Raw genomic sequence first — 25,639 nt, forward strand, 5'->3', positions numbered from 1 at the left:
CTACCTGTTACTACCGTCTTTCTTAACTTTACTTACATTTAAATAAGTAAATCAAATTTAGAAAGTTATAACAAGTGAGAATCTCTCTTATTCATGCCTCTCAGCTTTACTGTAATGAAATTAAAGTATTGAAATACTTCAGTTCATAATCTTTAGCACAGTATTAATACACCGCCAAAACCCTGTTATTAATTTCATGCATTGGGGAGTTATTCTGATGAGTTCAGATTGATTATCTCTATGAAGGGATGATGAATGTTAGAGAGTGTAGAGGTTGAGATGTTTGAAATGCGTAGAAATAATTTTGCTAATCAATGAACGATGATAAAATTAACCAAAATATCAATTCCATATAAGAAAAACCTATTAAGAAAAAATCAAGGTTGCACAGTTAAGCACTCAAAAGTCAGGAAATGGTCACACGACTTTAGCTCTGTTCCCTCATGAGTATGAATTACAATACACTCTTTAACTAATTAACTAAACTTCTCCCATTGAGTACCACTATTTAGGAGCTTGCTCCTGCTCCATCTGAAGAGAATGGGAATTGTACCACTGACTTCAACAGGAGTAGGTTCAGGTCCTATAGAGAGATTGTGAAAGTTATTTGTATACAAGATGCACAGATAATGCCACAGAAATTTTTCCACATGGACCAAGCATGTTACAATACTGTAGAAAAAAGCCCTGTGTGATGATAGATCATATTATTTGGGATATATGATGTAATCATATAATGAAGTACAGTTCTATATCACATGTGTACAAGGGAGCAGATAAAGATTATACAGATTTACACAAAAGTAACCATGATTCTGCTTAAGCGCTACTCCTCGTAGGTTAAAATAGTTCTGCTCAGTTGCAGTCGATATGACAATAATGAGGAAACTACCAATAATAAATCTGTTACTGAACCTCTTAAAACACCATCATTTTTGAATTCTCAGGCATTAACATTTAAGTTATAGATAATACATATACAGGTATATGAAATCATAATTCTATATGAAAGTTGTCATTTTGATTTTAATCTACTTCTAATTTTCTGTGCTAGTGAGTTAATTATATTCAGTACTGACTATATAAACTTTTTTAAAACTTAAATCTTCTTACTGAACTGCAAATCTCATTCACAACAAAATTTTTAGCACTATGTATAGGTTTGTTAGTCTGGCATGGCATTTTACTGCAGCACAAGTTGTGTCAGTTAAAAATGTCAAACAGTGTAACTGTCAAATATGTCTATTTTAGTTCAATATATTGTATAACCATGAGAATGGAAGATTAAAAATATATGACATATGTCAGTGGGGTGCTTTGGAAATCAGAACTAAATCTTCCTCTACTGAGTCAGTGGGAGTTTTGCCATTGACTTTAACAAGGGAAGAATCAGGCCTATGCCATGAATCTTACATAATTGATAAAGTACACTACAGAGTTTGGACTACATACCAAACCATTGACATTCTAGCTGCTTTTTAAAAATGAAAGTGGGGAGCCGCTGTCTTGAGTCTGCAGTGAAATCTTGCAGGGCACGCTCAAAAGCACGACACACTTAATTTTAGCTTGAGTAATCCCACAGCTTTTCATGCTATTGAGATGTTACCTAGATGACAAATTTCCATGGGATTAATTTTACATTATGTCTACTGTCACAAAAGTTGCACAATGGAATCTTTGTGAACAGAATGAGACTATATGTAGATCCACTTTCCAGCTAAATGAAGAAGGATTCAAAGGGGGAAAATTTAGGCAGAACACTTAATATGCTAAAAGGGATTCTGAGATTCCATACACAGTGTTTTATTGGCTTTAAAATACTGTTTGGGGGAAACAAAGATATTGTTTAGCCATTTAATTTTCTATTTAAATTCCAACAGATGCTGATGGACTGCATACCTGAACAGGAAAGGGAAAATATGTAAGTAAGCTTTTTAGTTAAAATAAAAGTATAACTTTTACTTGGAATAAGACCTCTGGAAAGTTTTCATGATTATTAATTGATGGACATACTAAAATGAACTAGTTGAGATTTTCAGAGCAGTATCGGGGATTTAGTCACACCTCTTTCATTAATTTTAATATATATTGCTAAATTTCCTGCACTGCTTGGGAAATCTGAACCATTCCATTTAGGAAACACATACCCAAAGCATGGACTCAAGAAGAAGAAGGCCGCAGTTACAGACTGAACTTGCTCCCCTCCTTTCCAGGCATCCAGTATTATGCTAATCCCTTCACTGGGAAAGCATTTTTTCCCTCCACTGGGCAATGTAGCTTTTAAAAGCTCTAGAGGGCTGCATCCAATTTTCATCACTGGGGGGAAGGGTCACTTCACTGTGGCCCAAGGTTGCTGCGGTGAGAAGGGAAAGCAAAGTTAACTTGTTCATTTCTAATGAGAATCTTGCTTTGCTACTGTTAGTATTTGTAACATACTGCTGAGGATACCAAGAATTGTGAGCCACTGTGTTACCTCTCTGCCTCAGTAAGAGTGAGCTTTGCTGGCAGTTAGACTGTGTGTCAGCTCCCGGTCACCCTAATCTGTCTCCATCACCAGCAAACTCCTCAAGATCTGGCCCAGATCTTGCCTAGCAGGTAATGATCAATGAACTTCAGCCCCCCGAGTGCCTCAGAGATGTTTCTCTGCAATGCACAGCCCCTACCACTGTGCTACTCTATTAACTAGTCAGTACATCACAGCTTATTCATTTAACTGGGGTAAATACACCCTTCCCTTCAAACACAGCACAGAACTGGTTTAAAATAAATGTAAAACAAGTGTAAGTGATGCCAACTAAAAGAGATAAAAGTAGAGATGGTTCCAAGGAAATAAAAGTGAAAACAAGCATCTGAAAGTCTAAACCTTAATCTAGCAAGATACAGTCTTTGTTCAAGAAGGTTTATTTTACCCCAAGTCTCTTACCCAACTTTTAACTGGCCAGGACACGTCACAGATATCAAGTCGCTTGGTTTCTTTGTCTCCTAAGGTGAAGGATCAAGATGGAGTCTCTCTGTGTTCCTTATATCCCAAAGGGATGTCTTTGTCTTGCAAGTCAGGATGGCCTCCTGGGGGCTCAGTCTGCTGTATCAGTTTGAGGTGCAGGAGCCATGTTAATGCTCTGTCTCTCGAGTTCAGGACCAGGATAGCCCCTGCTAGTTTAGCAATGGCTTTGTTTACTGCTAATATGTAAATTGAGGTCAATCCACACTCTTTTGTCTACTTGGAATAAGACCTCTTTATCACCTTTACCTAGATTAGGCTGTCTTGTTTTAACCATGCTCTAGTAACATCATACAGAGGGAATTTCTAACTTCACATATAAGGTTAACACATGCATTTTATAATGGTATTAATAATCAGCAGGTTTCTAGCTTTCATATGATACCTTACAAGACATACTTTGTACAAATATCATTGCAATTCTATGGAGGGTGTGCCTAGGGTCACAGTATTTTGCTGCAGATAACCCTCTTGTCCCTGAAAATCCAGAGTGGTGCAAATCTGTATGTGCTGCTGGTATATATGTCTTTGTGTGGATTCTGGAGAAACTGGGAAGGAGCAGTGGCATGGGAAGGGAGAAAGAGTAACAGGTAACCACAAAAAAGGGGCTCCACCAAGACCTGGAAAGTAGAAGGAATAGTAGCAGGAACAGGTGAGGGAAGGCAAGAGGGAAAGCTGGAGAATCAGAACAGAGGCATGCAAGTAGGATGAGGGAAAAGTAGTGAGGAAAAGGTAGGCATAAGGTGGAAGAAGGGTCATGGGAGCAAAACAGGTTGTGATAGGTGAAGCGAATGTGTCGAGATGGTGAGTCAGGAACATATCAAGAAGGTGGGGAATCAGAAAAGCTAGGAGGAGATGCAACGCTGTAAAACAGGGCTAGTCTGCAAGAGAGGAGGAGATGCTGCTTTCTGGCTGTGTAAGAGTCAGGGTTGCAGTGCAATTGGACCTACCACAAGAAATCCAAATATACACCCTCCACCTGGAGAAATCTACTGCCTTATGGACTGAAGTGGTTACGAAAGGAATCAAGGTAGTTTAAACCAAATCTTTCCAAGATTGTTTTCTTTTCATGCTGAATTCCACAAATAGCAGAATATTTTTAAAAGTTTGCCTTTTAGGCCTACACACACAAGTTGCCCTGATGTACGTAAAGGTGTGATTTTAAATCAGTTCAGTTAATCCAGTACAACTTTGTGTGTGGACACTTAAATTAATTTAAAGTTAGTTTATATCTATTTAGCTGGTTCTGAAATTTTACAGGGAAGCTAAGCTGATATAAGTCTGTCCACTCAGGGGTTTTCACTAGTTTAATTAACCAGTTTAACTAACTGGGTGCAAACTGATACGCAGACAAGCCTTTAGTGGGTCTTGAAAGCTGTCAGATTGACAATACTAGAATCTGAACTCCTCCCAGTATATTTAGCAATTCAGTAGATCCAGCTTAGTTAGTGGCAATGTAGATCTTCTCCATAGTGCTCTGCTAATATGCCGCTCCCATCTAACCTGGCTATGGCTACACTTGCACTTCAAAGCGCTGCCGCGGCAGCGCTTTGAAGCGCTAAGTGTAGTCAAAGCGCCAGCGCTGGGAGAGAGCTCTCCCAGCGCTGTCCGTACTCCACCTCCCTGTGGGGAATAACGTACAGCGCTGGGAGCCGCGCTCCCAGCGCTGGTGCTTTGACCACACTGGCGCTTTGCAGCGCCGCAATTTGCAGCGCTGGAGAGGGCGTGTTTTCACACCCTGCTGCAGCACTGCAAATTTGCAAGTGTAGCCATGGCCCTAGAGACACTGCCTTGGGGCGAAAGGGTATTATAGTTGCCATACCCATTCTTTGGCCTCTGTCACCAGCAACAAGGGAGCCAATTGCTGAGGTACTTTGTGATATGGAGAATTTTGCCAGAGAAATGCATTGCCATTGACAAGTAATTTTCACCCAAAGCCCTGAACATCTGGAATCAAAGTGTAGTGAGCTTTGGGCTGTCTTAGGCATTCACTGAGTGTAATTCACCACAGTACTTGGGAATTGGGTACAGTGATTGGGTGACTACACTGAGACAGAATGAAAATGGTTTTGGACTAGGCATATTTATTTAGGATACTGTATGAACTGTAAATGCATCTGAGTGTTTATCTACTTTCCCTCATATGTTAATTTCCATATATTTGAATGTTTGGGTGGCTTTGGCTGTTGGTTTGGTTTTCCACTGTAACATTTCTTGATGTGCTACTCCTGGAGGTATTCTGTGCCTCTGTGCATGTGCAGAATTCATGTCCCCCCACAGATTTTTTTTTCTCTGCAGAAAATACATTCTGACAAAGAGACACTGCAGTTACACCTTTTGCCCACAAGGGGCATCTTTAGCACCAGAACAGAGGGCAGCCAGCTCACTGGTCATAGCAGTGAGCTACAGAGGAAGGAAGGAAGAGGAGGCTGCATTCCTCACAGCATCATGCTCCTGGGGCCAGGTCAGGAGGCACATATGGGGTTGGGGGGGGTCACATAGCCTAGGGTTCAGAAGGGCTAGTGGGGTGTCACAACCTGGGGTGGGGGTTGAATGGGAGTGGGGAGGGGGATGCAGGGACACATGAGGACACAGGCGGATGTGCCTGACTGATTGGGAGAGGCTAGGGTCTGCATGGGGGAGGGTCCCCAACTCACTAACAATCCCTCCCCTCCAAAAAAAAAACCCCTGTTCCATACTCGTCCCACACCCAACAACCCCCCTGGTTCACTCCCAGGCGCCTTTTCAGAAATTACTTCCCTCTCCCTCAGCTCCTCTGTTACCCCTTACTCCCCCAAGCCTTTGCACTGCTTCTGAGGGGTGCAGGAAACTCTTTTCTGCACTGTAGTTTAAATGAAGCATTATTCAAAGTTCTGTATTAATATGCCTAGTAAGGAATCTATTTGTCAAAAAACATTCCGGAATCTTTTTTAGCATCTGTATTGTTACCGACATACTTGTTGACAGGTATTTTGAAATAAATTACCAAAATAACTGAAACTGGCACAATCATATTGTGTTATTTTGACACATAACATATGCAGAATTTTGCAGAACTTTAAAATATTGTGTGCATAATTTAAATGTTTTGGGTGCAGAATTCCCTCAGGAGTAACAATGCGCATATGTAGTAGTTGCTCATTAATTTTCAGCTTCTGAAGAAACAGGGCAAATGTGGAACTTAGGAGCACCACAGTATTCCTGGCTCCCCTGCTGCTCTCTATGTTGTGGTGTGGTGTCCTTATCTCCCACAACTCTCAGTGCCCTTCACAACTTAATTACTCACTGCCTTACTTTGCAAGTCTCCCAGCTCCTGTTAGAAACCACTCCCCTGCAGCACTTCTGAGCACCACATGGCTTCTCGCTCTTCTTGTGCTGTGGAGCTTTGGAACACGGAGAGTGATCTTCTCATTACCATCCCTCCCACAATGCTAAGTCAAACACGGTTTCCCGAATGCAAAACTGAGACTCTAGTTGCTATTGTTTAGAAACACATATTTGCAAAATAGCGTGGGGGCACTTTTCCAGTGAACATGGTCAAATGACTTACTCTGGAAACAGCCAGAATTTTCTAACTATAAAAACACCAATATCTACCCACATAATAAATGACATTTACAGAAATAAATGCACTATTTACTAACTTTACTAAGTAAGCAAATAAATAAGTAAATAAATAATGCGAGGGACTTTGAGACATGAAAGGTTATTTTTGGTGCAGTGATTATTCTTTGGTTCGCTAAGACTCAATGAGTGAAGATCTTAAAACAACATTATAGGAGAAAGGCTACGGTAAAAGAAAAAAATCAATAGGGCAATCAAACAGTGTTCTAAGATCCCAAGGCTATTGTGCTAACACACAAAGTGAAATTGCTTTTTAAAACATAACTCTATTTTAAGCCCTCTTTTTCAAGATTATCTGTGAAATATAAATGGTAGTGTAAAGTGCGAGGTTCGCCTATGGGATATACATCTATAGCTACACTTGTGGTACAATTAATAGATCTGACACTCAAATAAGGGATTCAGCTTTAACAGTGACATTTTGAACGGGCAAACTCTGCCATGAAGTTTCTTGGGTATAGTATGTTCCAGTGGAAGATGGAAAAATACACTTGGCTGCCTCTGGCCCAGGCACTTCTGATTATTTTCTTCATGGAACTGCCAAATGTTTAAATACATCAAGATAAATTTCATGCTGGGTTATCACTAAACCTTGGGTATGGTAGATAGAATACGGCTCAGACTGCCAAGGCCTAAATGTGGGATGCAATGTGTGAAAAAGACCCATAAATGAATAAAATTATTCATGCATATTCAAAATGCTGTGGGATTCATTCCTTTAATATAAATAACTCTGTTGATAACTTGAGCTTCATGATTCTTTTTTTCCCCCTGAAGTAAATCATAACAATACAAATTTGTTTGTAGTTAATGCATGTAAATTTGGGAGTAAAAGGAGGGATGTCCATTGAAATGAGAGACATTTGAGACATATGGCTATATAAAGCAGAAGTATGAATGCCATATGTTATAATTAGTTGGAGCCAAAATCTGCTCTCAATTACACCACGTAAACCTGTAATAACTCAATTGACTTCAGTGTCAGCAACAGCAGAATCTCCGCCAAAGTGCTCTCTGAAACATAATCCTGTAAAAACAGCATCACAGGGAGTCCATGTTTATTTTATCTCAGTGACTCCATCTCAGCAACAAGAGGCTGGGTTTTCTCCTTCTCTTGTACCACCACCAGTGATAGAGTTGTTCAGCAAATGAGAAAAAAATAAAATAATGACATGTCAATTCTCATTCCCTCCACATTTATTTTTTGTCAAAATTGTCTCACCAGGTCTAAACAGCAATAAAAATGTAGCAAGCCAAATGATGCCCTCATTGACATCCGTCCAACACAACTATCTGAAAAGTATGGCTACACCGGCGCAGCACTGTACTTTATGGTAATCTAAACTATAGGATGCTATAAACACAAGGGATGTTAAAGATCCAGATACCAATATTAATCCAACATGACATAATCAAAGCTTCCTAAGGCATTTAGAAGACTGTTTTATGTTCCAGAAAGTAATGACCCCAACCAAACCCAGCAGTATCTACCAGTTGAGGACTGAACAGTGACTGAGAACATCAGAGAACCTTGGAATCTGTGTCTTTGAGCTACTTGACTTCATCAAAGCAAATGATTTACAGATTGCAATAATACAAGGGCATTTGATTTGGGGGAACTGAGAAATCTGATGAAGAAGGTGCATGAGAGGGAGTATTAAAAATCAACTATTATGGAAGAAGTCTAGGGAGTCTTAAAAGCCACTCTAACAAAAGCACAATATTATACAATTATTATTATTATTTAATAGCGCCTAAGAGTGTACTAAGCAGTTCACAGTATGAAGGCAAACTTCCTTGTCCGAACTGCTTACAATCCAATCTCAGACATGACACAATGAAAGAAATGACAAAAGAGAAAAGAAGGGAGTTGAAGTGGAAAGACCGGCCTTGCAGCAGTATGATAATGCAGTTACTCAGCAAAGGCTTGTGCACAGTATGGTGGAGCAAAATAATTAAGAGTAAATAAAATGAATTAATAACAGAACAGCCTGTCTTTCCTCTGAAAAAGAGGTGTGCAAGAAATAAGAATGGGACAGTGGACTGTGCGACTGTCCAGAGATGTGAGGGTAAAACATGAATCTGACATGGAAGATAAGAACATAAGTATGGCCGTATCAGATCAGACCAAAGGTCCATCTAGCCCAGTATCTGTCTACCGACAGTGGCCAATGCCAGGTGCCCCAGAGGGAGTGAACCTAACAGGCAATGATCAAGTGATCTCTCTCCTGCCATCAATCTCCATCCTCTGATGAACAGAGGCTAGGGACACCATTCTTACCCATCCTGGCTAATAGCCATTTATGGACTTAGCCACCATGAATTTATCCAGTTCCCTTTTAAACATTGTTATAGTCCTAGCCTTCACAACCTCCTCAGGTAAGGAGTTCCACAAGTTGACTGCGTGAAGAACTTCCTTTTATTTGTTTTAAACCTGCTGCCTATTAATTTCATTTGGTGACCCCTAGTTCTTGTATTATGGGAATAAGTAAATAACTTTTCCTTATCCACTTTCTCCACATCACTCATGATTTTATATACCTCTATCATATCCCACCTTAGTCTTCTCTTTTCCAAGCTGAAGAGTCCTAGCCTCTTTAATCTTTCCTCGTATGGGACCCTCTCCAAACCCCTAATCATTTTAGTTGCCCTTTTCTGAACCTTTTCTAGTGCTAGAATATCTTTTCTGAGGTGAGGAGACCACATCTGTACACAGTATTTGAGATGTGGGCGTACCATGGATTTATATAAGGGCAATACTATATTCTCAGTCTTATTCTCTATCCCCTTTTTAATGATTCCTAACATTGTTTGCTTTTTTGTCCGCCTCTGCACACTGCGTGGACATCTTCACAATCTGCTTTGGTCTTAACTATCTTGAGCAGTTTAGTATCATCTGCAAACTTTGCCACCTCACTGTTTACCCCTTTCTCCAGATCATTTATGAATAAATTGAATAGGATTAGTCCTAGGACTGACCCTTGGGGAACACCACTAGTTACCCCTCTCCATTCTGAGAATTTACCATTAATTCCTACCCTTTGTTCCCTGTCTTTTAACCAGTTCTCAATCCATGAAAGGACCTTCCCTTTTATCCCATGACAGCTTAATTTACGTAACAGCCTTTGGTGAGGGACCTTGTCAAAGGCTTTCTGGAAATCCAAGCACACTATGTTCAGCGGATCCCCCTTGTCCACATGTTTGTTGACCCCTTCAAAGAACTCTTAATAGATTAGTAAGACACGATTTCCCTTTACAGAAACCATGTTGACTACTGCTCAACAGTTGATGTTTTTCTATGTGTCTGACAATTTTATTCTTAACTATTGTTTCGACTAATTTGCCCGGTACTGACGTTAGACTTACCGGTCTGTAATTGCCGGGATCACCTCTAGAGCCCTTTTTAAATATTGGTGTTACATTAGCTAACTTCCAGTCATTGGGTACCGAAGCCGATTTAAAGGACAGGTTACAAACCTTAGTTAATAGTTCCGCAACTTCACATTTGAGTTCTTTCAGAACTCTTGGGTGAATGCCATCTGGTCCTGGTGACTTGTTAATGTTGAGTTTATCAGTTAATTCCAAAACCTCCTCTAGTGACACTTCAATCTGTGACAGTTCCTCAGATTTGTCACCTAGAAAAGCCAGCTCAGGTTTGGGAATCTCCCTAACATCCTCAGCCGTGAAGACTGAAGCAAAGAATCCATTTAGTTTCTCCGCAATGACTTTATCGTCTTTAAGCGCTCCTTTTGTATTTTGATCGTCAAGGGGCCCCACTGGTTGTTTAGCAGGCTTCCTGCTTCTGATGTACTTAAAAAACATTTTGTTATAACCTTTGGAGTTTTTGGCTAGCCGTTCTTCAAACTCCAAAGGTAATAAGAGAGGAAGCAGTCAAACAAGAAATTCATAGTCAGCCAGGGCTTGAAGAGAAAATATGTGGGCAGCAAAAGTCTAAATGAATTGATCCTGTGCCTGAGGAAGTCTGAACTGAAAAAAACAACTCAAATTGGCTGAGGTAGGAACATTGTTATGCGAACTGAAAACTGGCCAAGAAGCCTGTAGACAAAGGCTAAAAGATACATGGCAATGGAGAGAGTTGTGGGGAGGCATCTAACAGAGTGGCAGGAGCAGTTTTATTTATCAGCATCATTAATGCCAACATGGCTCTTGCTCCAAGAAACCTGCATCACTTTTTAGTTCACTCCATCACTTCTCTCACGGTGTCCACAAGAAGCGAGCAAATAATAATGATTCTCTATAAAAAATGCAACAACAAAACATAACTGAACCATCTAAAAGGACACATAACCAAATAACTACAGAATCCTGTTGCAGTAACCACTGTCTTTCCTTACTCTATTTCCTCTCCAATGTTTGTTTCCCCCATCATCACTCCCGCCCCTTCATGCCAGGGAAAGGGCTGCAGTAGAGTAAAAGGGTTCTAAAAGGCCTGGATCCAGCTGGGAGAAAATGTTTGTGGTGCAGAACTGAAGAAGACAGTTGAAGGCTGTCTCTCAAGGATCCTCTCATATGCCCTGGCACAGGATTGCTAGAAAGGTTGTGTCAGTGATGGGGCTCAAGCATGTAGCACTGAAGAGATTCTGGGCAATGCTACTGCCATACATAGGCATGGATAGGTTGCCGCAAGATAGAAGCTCCTCAGGGCTAAATTATGCCAATGCCTGCTATGACCCCCGGAGCAATTCAGAAATCAGGAGGGCAAAAGGGTGACTTCTTGCCGTATTAGCTCCTCCTCCTTCTCTTAGAGCAGAGCACAGAATCTCTGTCATGATGTCAAAAACCGTGGCTGATCCTGCAACTGACTGTGCAGATAGACCCCCATTGATTTCAGTGGGGCTCCATTAGATACAATGGTTTGCCTGCACAGTCAACTGCAGGATTGGGGTCTTTAATTGTAAGCGCCTCAGGACGGAAACCTTCTCTCTGTTTGTCTTGTAAAGTGTCTAACACATGTCCAAGCGGTATAGAAATATATCATATCATATATAATATATCATATATCATATATAACATTAATAATAAATATAAACTACAGTTTCATATTCTCTGTCAAATGTATATAACGAAAGATACTGTTCTTACTTTCTTCAGAAAGATCATTTTCTTCTGCTTCTCTCTCCATCTCTTTACACCATCCTTCCATCCTCTTCGTTTCAGTATGTAGCAACTTCATAAACCAAGACCCATCCCGTCGACATGGGGACATCCGACCAGTTTCTACTGTCTCAATGGCTGGCTCCAGCCAGGGTTCTGGCGGTGGAAGATTTGAGGTGTCAACCTGGGTCCTGTAATCTTCTCTGTAACTGAACAGTCCCTGTGTCCGTACAGTTCTTACTGCACCATACTGGGTAGGAGTGCTAGGCTCTGAATGCCTCTGGAATGATGAACCAAACTGAAGTCCCTTGTCCTCCATTGTTATGTGTCCTGGAAAGCCCTCCAGTTCCAGGTCAGCCTGAACAGCTGCAGTTACACTATTTGAACGTTTAAACCGTCCATGTCTTGGGCAAGGAGAAAAAAGAAAGAAAAATAGATATATATATAGAGGGAATAATGAACTGGCAAAACAAATCTGATTTTCTTTCTAATAGTAAAAAATATTTTTGCCGGCATATAGGATATTTTTCAATTAATCTTTGTCAAAATCCACCCTCCAACTGATTTAGTTACTTAATGTAAGAGAGTGAATGACAATGCAAAAAGACTATATATAGTCCATATGGTGTCATTATTGATCTGAACAAAGATATCAATGAAAATAATTTAAACCACCTTTGGAAGCAAATATTGATCTTTTCTTACATTACATTATATTGCACATAATTAATAAACAGAACTGCAAATAGCATCAAAGACCTGCAGTGCTGCATATACTGTTGAAATGAAGACTATCAAATAAATATATATTTCAAATAATAAGGGCCCTACTCAAAGACATTCTGAGTTAAGGCTGTCAAGAATTTTGTAATAAATGTAAAAAGTGGTAGCAGGCTGGTGTGGTTTAAGTTTGTTTGTATTTAAACACAGTATAGAACTACCATGAAATGGTGAGTGTCTCATGATAATCTTATCTTGATACTGAAATACTAGAATAAATTTATGTTCAATAGTTGTAACAGAGGATCAAAAGATTCATGAAATATACAGGTCAATTGTTCAAATTTAGCTCATGTCAGTTGTAAACAGAGGTGATTACTATCCCCAAAGGCTGTTTGATGGCTTCTGTGAAATGAGATAGTGGTCCCAGTCCAATGCCAGGTGGACAAGTGTCTAAATAAAAAAACCCACCACCACCAGAATTAGCACATTTGTCAGCTGTCTTAGCAGACTGGACAAGGATTGACTGACCACGGAAACTGACTTCTAGTAGTCCCTGTAGGTCAGGGTTGAGGTAGGCCCTGTCCTGCAAATGGACTGTATAGCATATAGATTCAGCCATGGGGATCCCTTTGCAGGGCTGGCGCTTCAGTGTGCTTGCCCCTGTTCTGTGATTTCTCTCATTAATTAGGAGCACTAAGTTCACTGTACAAATATTAACTTCCTCTGAATCAAAGAAAAAAACCCTGGAAACTCTGAGTAAATATGAAGGGAGAGCTAAAGCATTTCTTACATTAGCAGGTGGCCAACATGCACGTATAAGCCTGGCCTTGTGAATTATTTATATACAGCACCATCTATGTGTTTGCTAGCAGTTTGATCACAACAGTGTTTTGTCTTCTGAAAGATTACACTTTTATTTTGCATGAATTACCGTTTCTCATCTTCCACTTGCACTCCAACGGAATGGTATTCCCGTAGGCCTCTGCTCTCGGTATCTGAATCGGTTGCCGTTTCCACCTAATTCAACACAAAAGATACATCTGCAGAAGTGAACATTGACAATCCAACCTTATATCTACCTACCTTTATTTCAATTGATTATATATTTCCTTAATTACTTCAAAGAAACACCTAACCCAGTAAAATCATTTAAATAAGCATTCAGTCTGGTATCATTGTTTTGGTGCTGTGTTTTATAAAACTGTGCATAATCACTTCTGCTCTGCTCTGTAATTCCCTTTCTTAAATGTATGCAGATACAATTACTCAGTTTAATGCAGGCAGAAAGTAAGATTGGCTTGACTATTCTATTATTAGAACTAGGAACCCATAGATGAGCCGCTTTATATATTATTAGAATGTAATCTCATTATATCTCAGGATTTACAAAATAAAATAAAATAAAATAAAATAGCCCCATAAAAACTGCAAGTCATAAAAAGAAATGTTACAATTAATTGATTCTATTGGCAACTGTGCCGACAAATACAGAAATATTTAAGTGCTAAAGAAGATACAGTATAAAACCATAGCTCACCTTTCTTAACAACATAATCTTAAGACTGCTATATCAACTACGTCAGGAATTATAAATAGTATTCCCCTCTGCAATACTCTTACAAAATGTATTCACGATAGAGTTTTCACCTTAATTGGCACTACACTTATATAAAAAATTACTGCAGGATTTTCTATAAACACACACACACAAGTGTTGCAGCATTAAAGTTACGTTGAATCAAAGGAGAGTCAAAGAAAAAATAATTAAAATAGAACATTTTTCTCTTTTGGAGGATATTTTGTTTGTTAAACAAAATGAACAGTAGTTACCCATAAGTACAGTTAACATTACAAAAATATTTTTCCATAATATATTGGAAATATATATATATTCCATTATATATTAGAAATAATTGTTAACTTAACATACAATGTTACTTTGAAAAGGGATTGTATAAAACTGGCAACTTTTTATTCACCAGGTCTCTCTGTGTGCATTCAGAGTCACATCTGCTGACTTAGTAACAAACATATATTTCTAGTAGCTTTTACTCCTATTAGTTAACCATGTTGAGCCAACACAGCTAAGGTAGAGTAAACTGGATTCTATTCCTTCTAGTCCATCATCAACAGAATTATTCACTAAACTACATTTCAGAAGCCAATCAATTATAGCTGCATACATCTACTGAAGATAATGGTGTTGCACAGATCTCACTAGGAGAATCATCTGAAGATAAAGGTAAACTCATGGCAATTTAGCCAGATATTTAGCCTCCATGTGGATTGCCCAGTGCCTCAGAAATATCAGAGCAGATTTCCCTGTGTGTTCCATATGGGCTCAATTTTCCCACTAATGGAATGATTTGGGAACATCTCCATGGAGAGAGCCTTCCTCTTCCACGGTGCCCTCCTATGGGTATTTCTGCAGGAGCTCTGGATGACTATAATTTGCCCAATATGTAAGTGACACAGGAATTTATAGGAATATATATAGTTGATCTACAGTGAACTTTTATATGACTGAGAACACAGTTATCAGTAAAATTACAGTCCAGGTGTCAAAATGGCCCTGGCACACATTCCTTCTAAACAGAAACTCTGCCAAATTATCCTCCCGTCCAGCTTGCCAAAGCTGACACTAAGTAAATGCTCTGATGATTGCTTTCACATTTTAATACCTTTCATTTGCTTGCTGGGCCCCGCAGCAGGAGGAGGATGCCAAATAAGGACTTTTGATGTAATTTGGAGAGCAAATATTGTAACACCTGACAAACAGAAAACAATCCTGCAAAATGGAGGCAAAGGCTGAAACAAGTAAAAGCGGGAAAACAACAACAATTTCATCTAACAATGGTGCGGGGGAGGGATGAACAATTCCTGCGAAACACAGGCAGCGTAAGGTCACCTTCTGGGAAAGAAAGGGAGATAATTCAAATGTGACCAGATTGGCCAGGCTTCATTTAGAATTTTTCAACTAAACGTTTCTTTGTTAAAAAAAAAATGCTGATTAATCAAAACAGACTTTTTGTGGAAACATATCTGTTTCGACAAAACCTTCGAGGAAGGTTTCTCAGGATGAAATTTCTGGTCAAAAACAGAGACCCACTCCAGAATAGCTAATAGCCCAGTGGTTGGGGCACTCCCCAGGGATGCAGAAACCCAGGTTCAAATCCCTCTCTATTTGATTTGAAGCAGGAACTTGACCATGAATCTCCCACACCCCAGGTGAAGGCCCTAGCTACTAGGCTCATGGCTATCCTGAGGTGGGTTTCCCTGTTTTTTGTGAAATATTTTGAAAGGTCTTAGTTTCATCTTGATGCAGAACAAAAAACAAATGTAGAAACCTTGAAATATTTTGCAAAACAGAATTCTTGTCTTCCAGCCAATCTTAGCTTAATTTACATAAAAACGGGCATACAGACCAATGGTCCAACTAGCCCGATATCCTGTCTTCTGACAGCGGCTAGTGCCAGATGCTTCAGAGGGAATTAAAAGAACAGGGTAATTATCAAATGATCTATACCCTATCATCCAGTCCCAGCTTCTGCCAGTCAGAGGATTAGGGACACCCAGCACATGGGACTGTGCCCTGATGATCTTGGCTAATAGCTATTGAGGTACCTATCCTCCACAAACTTATATCGGTCTTTTTTTAACCCAGTTATACTTTTGGCCTTCATAACATCCCCTGACAAAGAGTTCCACACGTTGACTGTGCACTGTGTGAAGAGGTACTTCCTTATGTTTGTTTTAAACTTACTACCTATTAATTTCATTAGGTGACCCTGTTTCTTGTGTTATGTGAAGGGGTAAATAACACTTCCTTATTAACTTTCTTCACATCATTCACGATTTTATAGACCTCTATCATATCCCCCTTTAGTTATCTCTTTTCTAAGCTTAACAGTCCCAGTCTTTTTAATCTCTCCTCGCATTTTTGTTGCCCTTCTCTTTACTTTTTCCAATTCTAATGTATCTTTTCTGAGATGGGGTAACAAGAACTGCATGCAATATTCAAGGTTTGGGCATACCAGATATTTGTATAGTAGCATTGTGATAATTTCTATCTTATTATCTATCCCTCTCCTAATGGTTTCTAACATTGCTAGCCTTTTTGACTGATGCACATTGAGCAGATGTTTTCAGAGAACTATCCACAATGACTCCAAGATTTCTTTCTTTAGTGGTAACAGCAAACTGAGACCCCATCATTTCGTGTGTATAGTTGGAATTGTGTTTTCTAATGTGCATTACTTTGCATTTATCAACATTGAATTTCATCTGACTTCTTTTTGCCCAGTCACCCAGTTTTGTGAGATCCCTTTGTTAACTCTTTGCAGTCTGCTTTGGACTTCACAATCTTGAGTAACTTTTTTGTATCATCTGCACACTTTGCCATCTCACTGTTTACACACTTTTCCAGTTCATTTATGAATATGTTGAACAGCATGGATCCTAGTACAGATACTTGGGGGATCCCGTTATTTACCACTTTCCATTGTGAAAACTGACCATTTGTTTCCTGTTTTTTAACCTGTTACTAATCAACAATAGGACCTTCCTTCTTATCCAATGACTGCTTACTTTGCTTAAGACTTTTTGGTGTGGGGCCTTGTCAAAGGCTTTCTGAAAGTCGCAGTATACTATGTCAACTGGGGTCACCCATCTCCACATGTTTGTTGACCTCCCTCAAATAATTCTAATAGATGGGTTTCTTTTTACAATATAACATGTTCATCTACATGTCTGGTAATCAAGTTCTTTATTATAGTTTCAACGAATCTGTCTGGTTCGGAAATTATTTGCCTGGTATTGAAGTTCCACTCAGCACAGGGGAAAAGGTAACATGTTTGGTTTTGTTGTGTGGCTCCCAAAACTTGGATGAATCTTACCAAAGTAGATTTGTTCTCTGTGATCCTTGAATATTTTATTATTCACTAGCATACATTCCAAGTAGTTTAATATTTGAAACCCTGGCCATGTCATCAGCAAGATGATATAAGATTAAAGAAGTCATAGAGCCCCAGCTCCACAAAGTAACTTAGGTGTCACAACACTGAGCATCACAACGCCTAACTTTTAGGCACCTAGAAAATCACTGGAACAACACTCGTATCCACAAAGCCTGAGTTAGGCACATACGCTGCGTATTTGATGAACAGGGAGAGACAGGTGCCTAAAATGAGATTCACAAAATCCAGAACACTATGTGGGGTGCCACCTAAACTAGGAAATGGGAGATGCAGAGGAGAGGATTGTGTGCTAAACTCCACCCTTTTTATGTAGTTAAAATAACAGAATCATAGAAATGTAGGGCTGGAAGGGACCCTGAGAATTATCTAGTCCACCCCCTTGTGCTGAGGCAGGACCAAGTATATCTAGACAATCCCTGACAAAAATGAGCGTGCAAGCTCCTTCAGTGTGCTTGCAACCGAGGTTGGTGTCATCCAAAATTTTATAAGCATATGAGGACTTTCAGAAAGCCTTTGACAAGGTCCCTCATGACAGGCTCTTAAGCAAAGTAAGCAGTCGTGGGATAAGAGGGAAGGTCCTCTCATGGATCAATAACTCGTTAAAAGGCAGGAAACAAAGGGTAGGAATAAATGGTAAATTTTCAGAGTGCAGAGAGGTAAACAGTGGTGTCCCCCAGAGATCTGTACCGGGACCAGTGCTGTTCACTCTATTAATAAATTATCTTGAAAAAAGGGTAAACAATGAGATCGCAAAGTTTGCAGACAATACAAAATTACTCAAGATAGTTACTTGAAAGCAGACTGAGAACAGTTACAAAGGAATCTCACAAAACTGAATAAATGCAGAGTATAAATTAGCGTATAGCTTGATTTGTTTTGCAGCCACTCAGCGAACTGAAAAAAAGATACATTAATTGACTAAACTATTTTTTGCAAATTATTTGTTCAGCTCTTTTAGCTATTAATGTTTAGCCAATAGATGGCACCGTTTATTTCAGCATAATTTGTCTGCTCTGAACATTGACTCTGTGAAAATAGCATAGTGGGGTTTCAGATTTACTGTCTCTCAATGAATTCCAAACCAAATATGCTCAGTTTAGAAGAAAACAGACCTCAACCTACTATCTGAAAGCAAAGCTGGGCTCTTCCCTTTTCCCTCATCGTCACCAGCAATAAAACGTTTTGCAGGCCACATTAGGCCTCTCATGACCCTATGCAACCTCATTGCCCTCAGTGGCCTTGCCCTGATATAACTGCTTGGCTCTGTTAGGGTGACCAGACAGCAAGTGTGAAAAATCGGGACAGAGGGTGGGGGGTAATAGGAGCCTATATAAGAAAAAGCACCAAATATCGGGACTGTCCCTATAAAATTGGGACAGCTGGTCACCCTAGGCTCTGAGTGCAATTAGAATTTAATAAACATTTCTGTTGATGGAAAAGAGTTCAGCCCACTCTCCCTTACCTCTATCGGCCTTTCAGAGCTAACAAGAGTAAAAAGCAAGAAAACCTTACTTCTGACACAATAACAAGCAAATCTGACCCTAACACACAAGGATTAGCACTTACACTAATCTGATGTATAAGAAAGTTTCATTTGTACATAGTCACTTTTCAAAGTAGAAGAGTAGCTTAAAGTAAAACTGCAGTGAGAACTTCCACTGTTTTAGTCAGCTGAAGGAATATTTACAACTAACAGATGCATATATGTTTCAGTTTTCAAAACACTTGTACATCAGGGATTATCTCTCACTGTATCTGTGAATGATTTCTGTGTTTTGTAGCATTTTACTGCTATAGTACTTCCCAGCAGGAAGTCCAGGTTACTGACTATGTTGTGTGACAAAATAGGTGCTAATTATCAGATGAATGCATGAAGCAGGTTGGAAACTTTCATGGTTCTTTTAAGTGAGTTCTATTTGATAAAAGAAATAGTTCAGAAAATTTCAAAAACAGGATTCATATTAAACTGAGATTAGATTACCAACAACAAATTCTAATACATAACAGAACGGTAACTATTTTCATTATCTCTTGTATCAGAAGGGTAGCCATGTTAGTCTGGATCTGTTTCTCTCTCTTTCTGCCCTGCACCCCCACTAACATGATACAGTTCTGCGGCGATTTGGAAGCCTACTTTCGCCGTCTCCGACTCAAAGAATACTTTCAGGATAACACTGAACAGCCCACTGATACACAGTTACCCTCCCACCAACAGCACAAGAAGAAGAACTCCACATGGACTCCTCCTGAGGGTCGAAATGACAGTCTGGACCTATACATAGAATGCTTCCGCTGACGTGCACAGGCAGAAATTGTGGAAAAACAACATTGTTTGCCTCATAACCTAAGTCGTGCAGAACGCAATGCCATCCACAGCCTCAGAAACCACCCTGACATTATAATCAAAGAGGCTGATAAAGGAAGTGCTGTTGTCATCATGAACAGGTCTGACTACCAAAAGGAGGCCGCCAGACAACTCTCCAATACCAAATTCTACAGGCCACTTTCTTCAGATCCCACTGAGGAATACACTAAGAAACTGCACCATCTACTCAGGACACTCCCTACACCAGGGGTGGGCAAACTTTTTGGGCTGAGGGCCACATCTGGGTGGGGAAATTGTATGCAGGGCCGGGGCGGGGGTTGGGGTGCAAGAGGGAGTATGGGATGTGGGAGGGGGTGTGGTGTGCAGGAAGGGGCTCAGGGCAAGGGATTGGGGCAGAGGAGGGGTGCAGGGCATATGAGGGAGCTCGGAAGGGGGTTGGCATGCAGGAGGGGTGCCGAGTGCGAGAGGGGGATCAGGGCAGGGGTGCAGGAGGGGTGGGAGGTGCAGGCAGAGGGCCTAGGACAGGGAGTTGGGGGGCGGGGTGCAGGAGGAGTTTGGGCTCCGGCCCGTGCCACTTACCTAAAGCGGCTCTGGGGTGGCAGCGGTGCGAACTGGGGCCAGGGCAGGCTCCCTGCACGCCTGCCCTGGCCCCACGCTGCGCCGTTCTGGAAAGCGCTGTGGCCCCTGGGGGAAAGGGGGTGGAGGGCTCCGCATGCGCTGCCCTTGCCGCGCCTCCAGGTACCTCCTCCAAAGCTCCCATTGGCCATGGTTCCCCGTTCCCAACCAATGGGAGCTGCGGGAGGCAGTGCCTGGTGGCAAGGGCAACACATGGAGCCCTCTGCCCCCCCGCCCCTGAGGGGCTGCAGAGAAGTGGTGCCGGCCGCTTCTGAGACCGGTGTGGGGCCTGCAGCACCACGGGGGAAAATCCCACGGGCCGGATCCAAAGCCCTGAGGGGCCAGGTCCGGCCCGTGGGCCGTGGTTTGCCCACCCCTGCCCTACACTAACACCAGAACAAATCAACATACCCTTAGAGCCCCGACCAGGGTTATTCTATCTACTATCCAAGATCCACAAACCCAGAAATCCTGGACGCCCCATCATCTCAGGCATTGGCACTCTCACTGAAGGACTATCTGGATATGTGGACTCGCTACTCAGACCCTACGCCACCAGCACTCCCAGCTATCTCCGTGACACCAATGATTTCCTGAGGAAACTACAATGCATTGGTGACCTTCCAGAAAACATCATCCTAGCCACCATGGATGTAGAGGCTCTCTACACAAACATCCCACACACTGATGGAATACAAGCTGTCAGGAACAGTATCCCTGATGATGCCACAGCACAACTAGTTGCTGAGCTCTGTGCCTTTATTCTCACACATAACTATTTCAAATTTGATGACAATATATATCTCCAGATCAGTGGCATCGCTATGGGCACCCGCATGGCCCCACAATATGCCAACATTTTTATGGCTGACCTGGAACAACGCTTCCTCAGCTCTCGTCCACTCACGCCCCTTCTCTACCTATGCTACATTGATGACATCTTCATCATCTGGACCCATGGGAAGGAGACTCTGGAAAAATTCCACCACGATTTCAACAGCTTCCACCCCATCGTCAACCTCAGCCTAGACCAATCTACACGGGAGGTCCACTTCCTAGACACCACAGTGCAAATAAGTGATGGTCACATTAACACCACCCTATACCGAAAACCTACCGACCGCTATGCCTACCTTCATGCCTCCAGCTTCCATCCCAGGCACACCACACAATCCATTGTCTACAGCCAAGCACTGAGGTACAACCGTATCTGCTGTAACCCCTCAGACAGAGACCAACACCTACAAAATCTCCATCAAGCATTCTCAAAACTACAATACCCGCACAAGGAAATAAGGAAACAGATCAACAGAGCCAGACGTGTACCCAGAAGCCTCCTACTGCAAGACAAACCCAAGAAAGAAACCAACAGGACTCCACTGGCCATCACATACAGTCCCCAGCTAAAACCCCTCCAGCGCATCATCAGGGATCTACAACCCATCCTGGACAATGATCCCATACTTTCACAGGCCTTGGGTGGCAGGCCAGTCCTCGCCCACAGACAACCTGCCAACCTGAAGCATATTCTCACCAGTAACTGCACACTGCACCATAGTAACTCTAACTCAGGAACCAATCCATGCAACAAACCTCGATGCCAACTCTGCCCACATATCTACACCAGCGACACCATCACAGGACCTAACCAGATCAGCCACACCATCACCGGTTCATTCACCTGCACGTCCACCAATGTAATATACGCCATCATATGCCAGCAATGCCCCTCTGCTATGTACATCGGCCAAACTGGACAGTCTCTAAGGAAAAGGATAAATGGACACAAATCAGATATTAGGAATGGCAATATACAAAAACCTGTAGGAGAACACTTCAACCTCCCTGGTCACACAGTAGCAGATCTTAAGGTGGCCATCCTGCAGCAAAGAAACTTCAGGACCAGACTTCAAAGAGAAAATGCTGAGCTTCAGTTCATCTGCAAATTTGACACCATCAGCTCAGGATTAAACAAAGACTGTGAATGGCTTGCCAACTACAAAACCAGTTTCTCCTCTCTTGGTTTTCACACCTCAGCTGCTAGAAGAGGGCCTCATCCTCCCTGATTGAACTAACCTCGTTATCTCTAGCCTGCTTCTTGCTTGCATATATATACCTGCCCCTGGAAATTTCCACTACATGCATCCGACGAAGTGGGTATTCACCCACGAAAGCTCATGCTCCAAAACGTCTGTTAGTCTATAAGGTGCCACAAGACTCTTTGCTGCTTTCATTATCTCTTGTTCATTCAGAGGCTAAATGGAAATCCTTCTGTAACAAACTAAATGAGCAGATAGTCTGCATGACAGCATCTTGGATCTTTAGTAATGTGAACTTTTCATTATGTTAAATGACAATTAAGAAAATCAATAGGATAATTTGTGAAAGAAGATTAAATTATTACAAGCTTTTTTAAAAAAATGTCATTTTGTTTCAACTGCAACCACTTCTGTTAAGCTTTTTAGCAAGGGAAGAAATAGCCATTGGATGAGGCGAGTCCATTGATTGGTTACATCCATTGTTTTATGTGCATAGAACAACTTTCGGGGTCAAAATCTGGCAGCTTCACAATAGATGTGCTGGTGGGGGATAAGGAGCACAGGGAGATCCTTTGCTGTGCTCTTTGCCCTGATTGCTCCCATATTTAGTATCATCATTTGACAGCCAGTGCTCTGCAAGTACATAGTGAGTGTGTGTGTGTGATGAGGGTGAGGGGCAGTGAGGGTGAAGGTGGGAACACTAGTGTGGCCAACACTGGTTACCTGCTCTGACAAGGTGTGTATAGGGGTGGTACAATGAGTGATTATGATTCAGAGATTTTTAGGGCCAGAAGGCACAGCATAGGTCATACAATTCACCAAGTAATTCCTGCATCAAGCCCATATCTTCTGGTTGGGCTACAGCATATCCTTTAGAAAGACATCCAGTCATATCTCAAAGCTGTCAAGTGAGAGAGGATAAGTTGTTGCAATGGTTAATTACCCGCACTAGGTATGTCTACACTGCAATTAAGAACCCATGGCTGGCCTCTGTCAGCTGACTCGATGTAAACATTTGAGCTTGGGTATGGAATCCTGTGGGGAGGGGGCCAGCCCGAGCCCGAGCCCAACCTTCTATGCTGCAATTAAACAGCCCTTAGCCCAAACCCCATGAGCCCAATTTGGCTGACACAGGCCAGCCACAGGTTTTTGATTGCAGTATACACATACCCGTTATTAAAAATATGTACCTTATTTCTAGTCTGAATGTGTCTGGACTGAGTTTCCAATCACTGGCTCTTGTTATGCCTTTGTCTGCAAGACTGAAGAGTCCTCTACTATCAGAAACCTTCTCTCCATGTAGGAACTTACAGACCATGATCAATTCACCATTAAAGCTCTACTTGGCTAAACTAAATTGACTGAACTTCATAAGTCTTTTGTTATAAGGCAGATTTTCCAGACCTCCACTAATTCGTGTAGATCTTTTCTGAATCCTTTCCAATTTGTTTAAATCTTTTAAAAAGTGTGGACATTAGTATTCCAGTAATGGTCTCCTAATGAATATACAGAGGTAGTAATGCCTCCCTACTTCTAGTAAATATCCCCAAGAAAATCCAAGGTTTTCATTTGCTGTCATAGAGTTAGTTTACACACAAAATTTGTACTGCTTTAAGTATACTTGTATAGTTAAAGAAGTACAACCCCATTACATGCATGTAGTTATCAGGGCTGCCCAGAGGATTCAGGGGACCTGGGGTTTTCGGCGGTGGGGGCCCCCCGCTTTGGCGGTAATTCGATGGCGGGGGGGCCTTCCACTCCAGGACCCGTCGCCGAAATACCCCGAAAACCTGCGGTGGGGGCCCCCCGCCGCCGAATTACCGCCGAAGCGGGACCTGGCGCCAAAGTGCCGGATCTTCGGTGGCAATTTGGTGGCAGGGGGTCCTTCTGCCCAGGAGTGGAAGGCCCCCCCGCCGCTGAATTGCCGACGATGACCCGGAGCAGCAGACGCTCCGGGGGGCCGGGCCCCGCGAGAGTTTTCCAGGGCCCCCGGAGTGAGTGAAAGATCCTGCTCCAGGGGCCCTGAAAAACTCTCGTGGGGGCCCCTGTGGGGCCCGGGGCAAATTGCCCCACTTGTCCCCCCCCCCTCCCCGGGGCGGCCCTGGCATTTATATTGGTAAAGGTGCTTTATACAGGCATAACTGTATGACTAGGGCTAGTGCCAGTATCGCTGTTTCAGTAAAAAAAGAAAAAAGAAAAGAAAAAAATAATCACACTTGAAGTGAAATAGTTCTATAAGTACAAAAATTGTGTTTAGACCAGTCTTTAGCATCAAACTGGCAGCTCATGTTCAGCTGGTTATTCACCACGACCCCATACGCCTTTTCTGAGTCACTTCTTTCCAAAATACAGTTCCCTTGCTTCTGCGCATGACCAACACTCTTTATTCCTGGATGTATGACCTTGGATTTAGCTGTATTAAAATGCATGTTGTCCAAGTTTATCATGCAATCCAGATAGCTCTGTAGAACTGACCTGGCCTTATCGTTATTTGCCACTCCACCATTTTTTGTCTCATCCACAAACTTTAATAGCAACAATTTCATGTTTCCTCCCAGATTATAGATAACAATATTGAACAGCATTGGACCAAGAACAGATCTTTATGTGCTGCCAATAGAAACACCTTCACTGGATGATGATTCTCCATCTACAATTGCTTTTTGAATTTGCTCACCTCCATGGTAACAGGGCTGCACTTAGAGGACTGTTTGCTATACCTGTTTAAAAAGTACAGCAAGGACATATGTACAAATACTACCACTTGGGAGGTGCTGTGAATGCAACTCTTGCTCATAAGATAGTATTGCAGAAATCTGCATTTTGGAGCTGCCCAAGAAAGGTTGATACCACAGTAGGGTCTTATAATTAAATGTCTGTATCATGACTGTGACTCAGGGAAGTGGCACCCGATAGGTTCTTGTCTCACAGAATGCTACTATGAGAGAAAGGAGAAAAATAAAACAAGAAATTTCTAATAATCTCTAATGTTTTCCATGCAATATATACAAAAATAGTGGAATCCACTTTGCCTTTCATCCAAGGCATGTATTTGGTTACATCATGTCATAATGTAGAAAACTCATGGAGTCCAGCTGAGTCTAACTGTACCACTGCACCCCATGAAGCGTCATAGTACAGCTATCATACAGTGGATTGGCATAGCATCATAGAAATGTAGGGCTGGAAGTGACCTCAAGAGATCATCTAGGCCATCTCC

The 25,639-nt window shown here is 41.6% G+C and overlaps 1 protein-coding gene across 1 annotated transcript in view; it reads right to left on the minus strand.

The window, feature by feature from the left end:
* Positions 1-25,639, minus strand: part of DLGAP2 (DLG associated protein 2) — a 405,020-nt gene that overhangs the window by 13,935 nt on the left and 365,446 nt on the right. The window contains exons 10-11 of the mRNA XM_039528234.1: positions 13,395-13,480; positions 11,729-12,144 (exon numbers count right to left, since the gene is read on the minus strand). Of these exons, the coding sequence (XP_039384168.1) occupies positions 11,729-12,144; positions 13,395-13,480 (502 nt within the window). The remainder of the gene's footprint in view (positions 1-11,728; positions 12,145-13,394; positions 13,481-25,639) is intronic.

The sequence above is a fragment of the Mauremys reevesii genome, linkage group 3 (genome assembly GCF_016161935.1).
Source record: "Mauremys reevesii isolate NIE-2019 linkage group 3, ASM1616193v1, whole genome shotgun sequence".
Taxonomy (NCBI): Eukaryota; Metazoa; Chordata; order Testudines; family Geoemydidae; genus Mauremys; species Mauremys reevesii.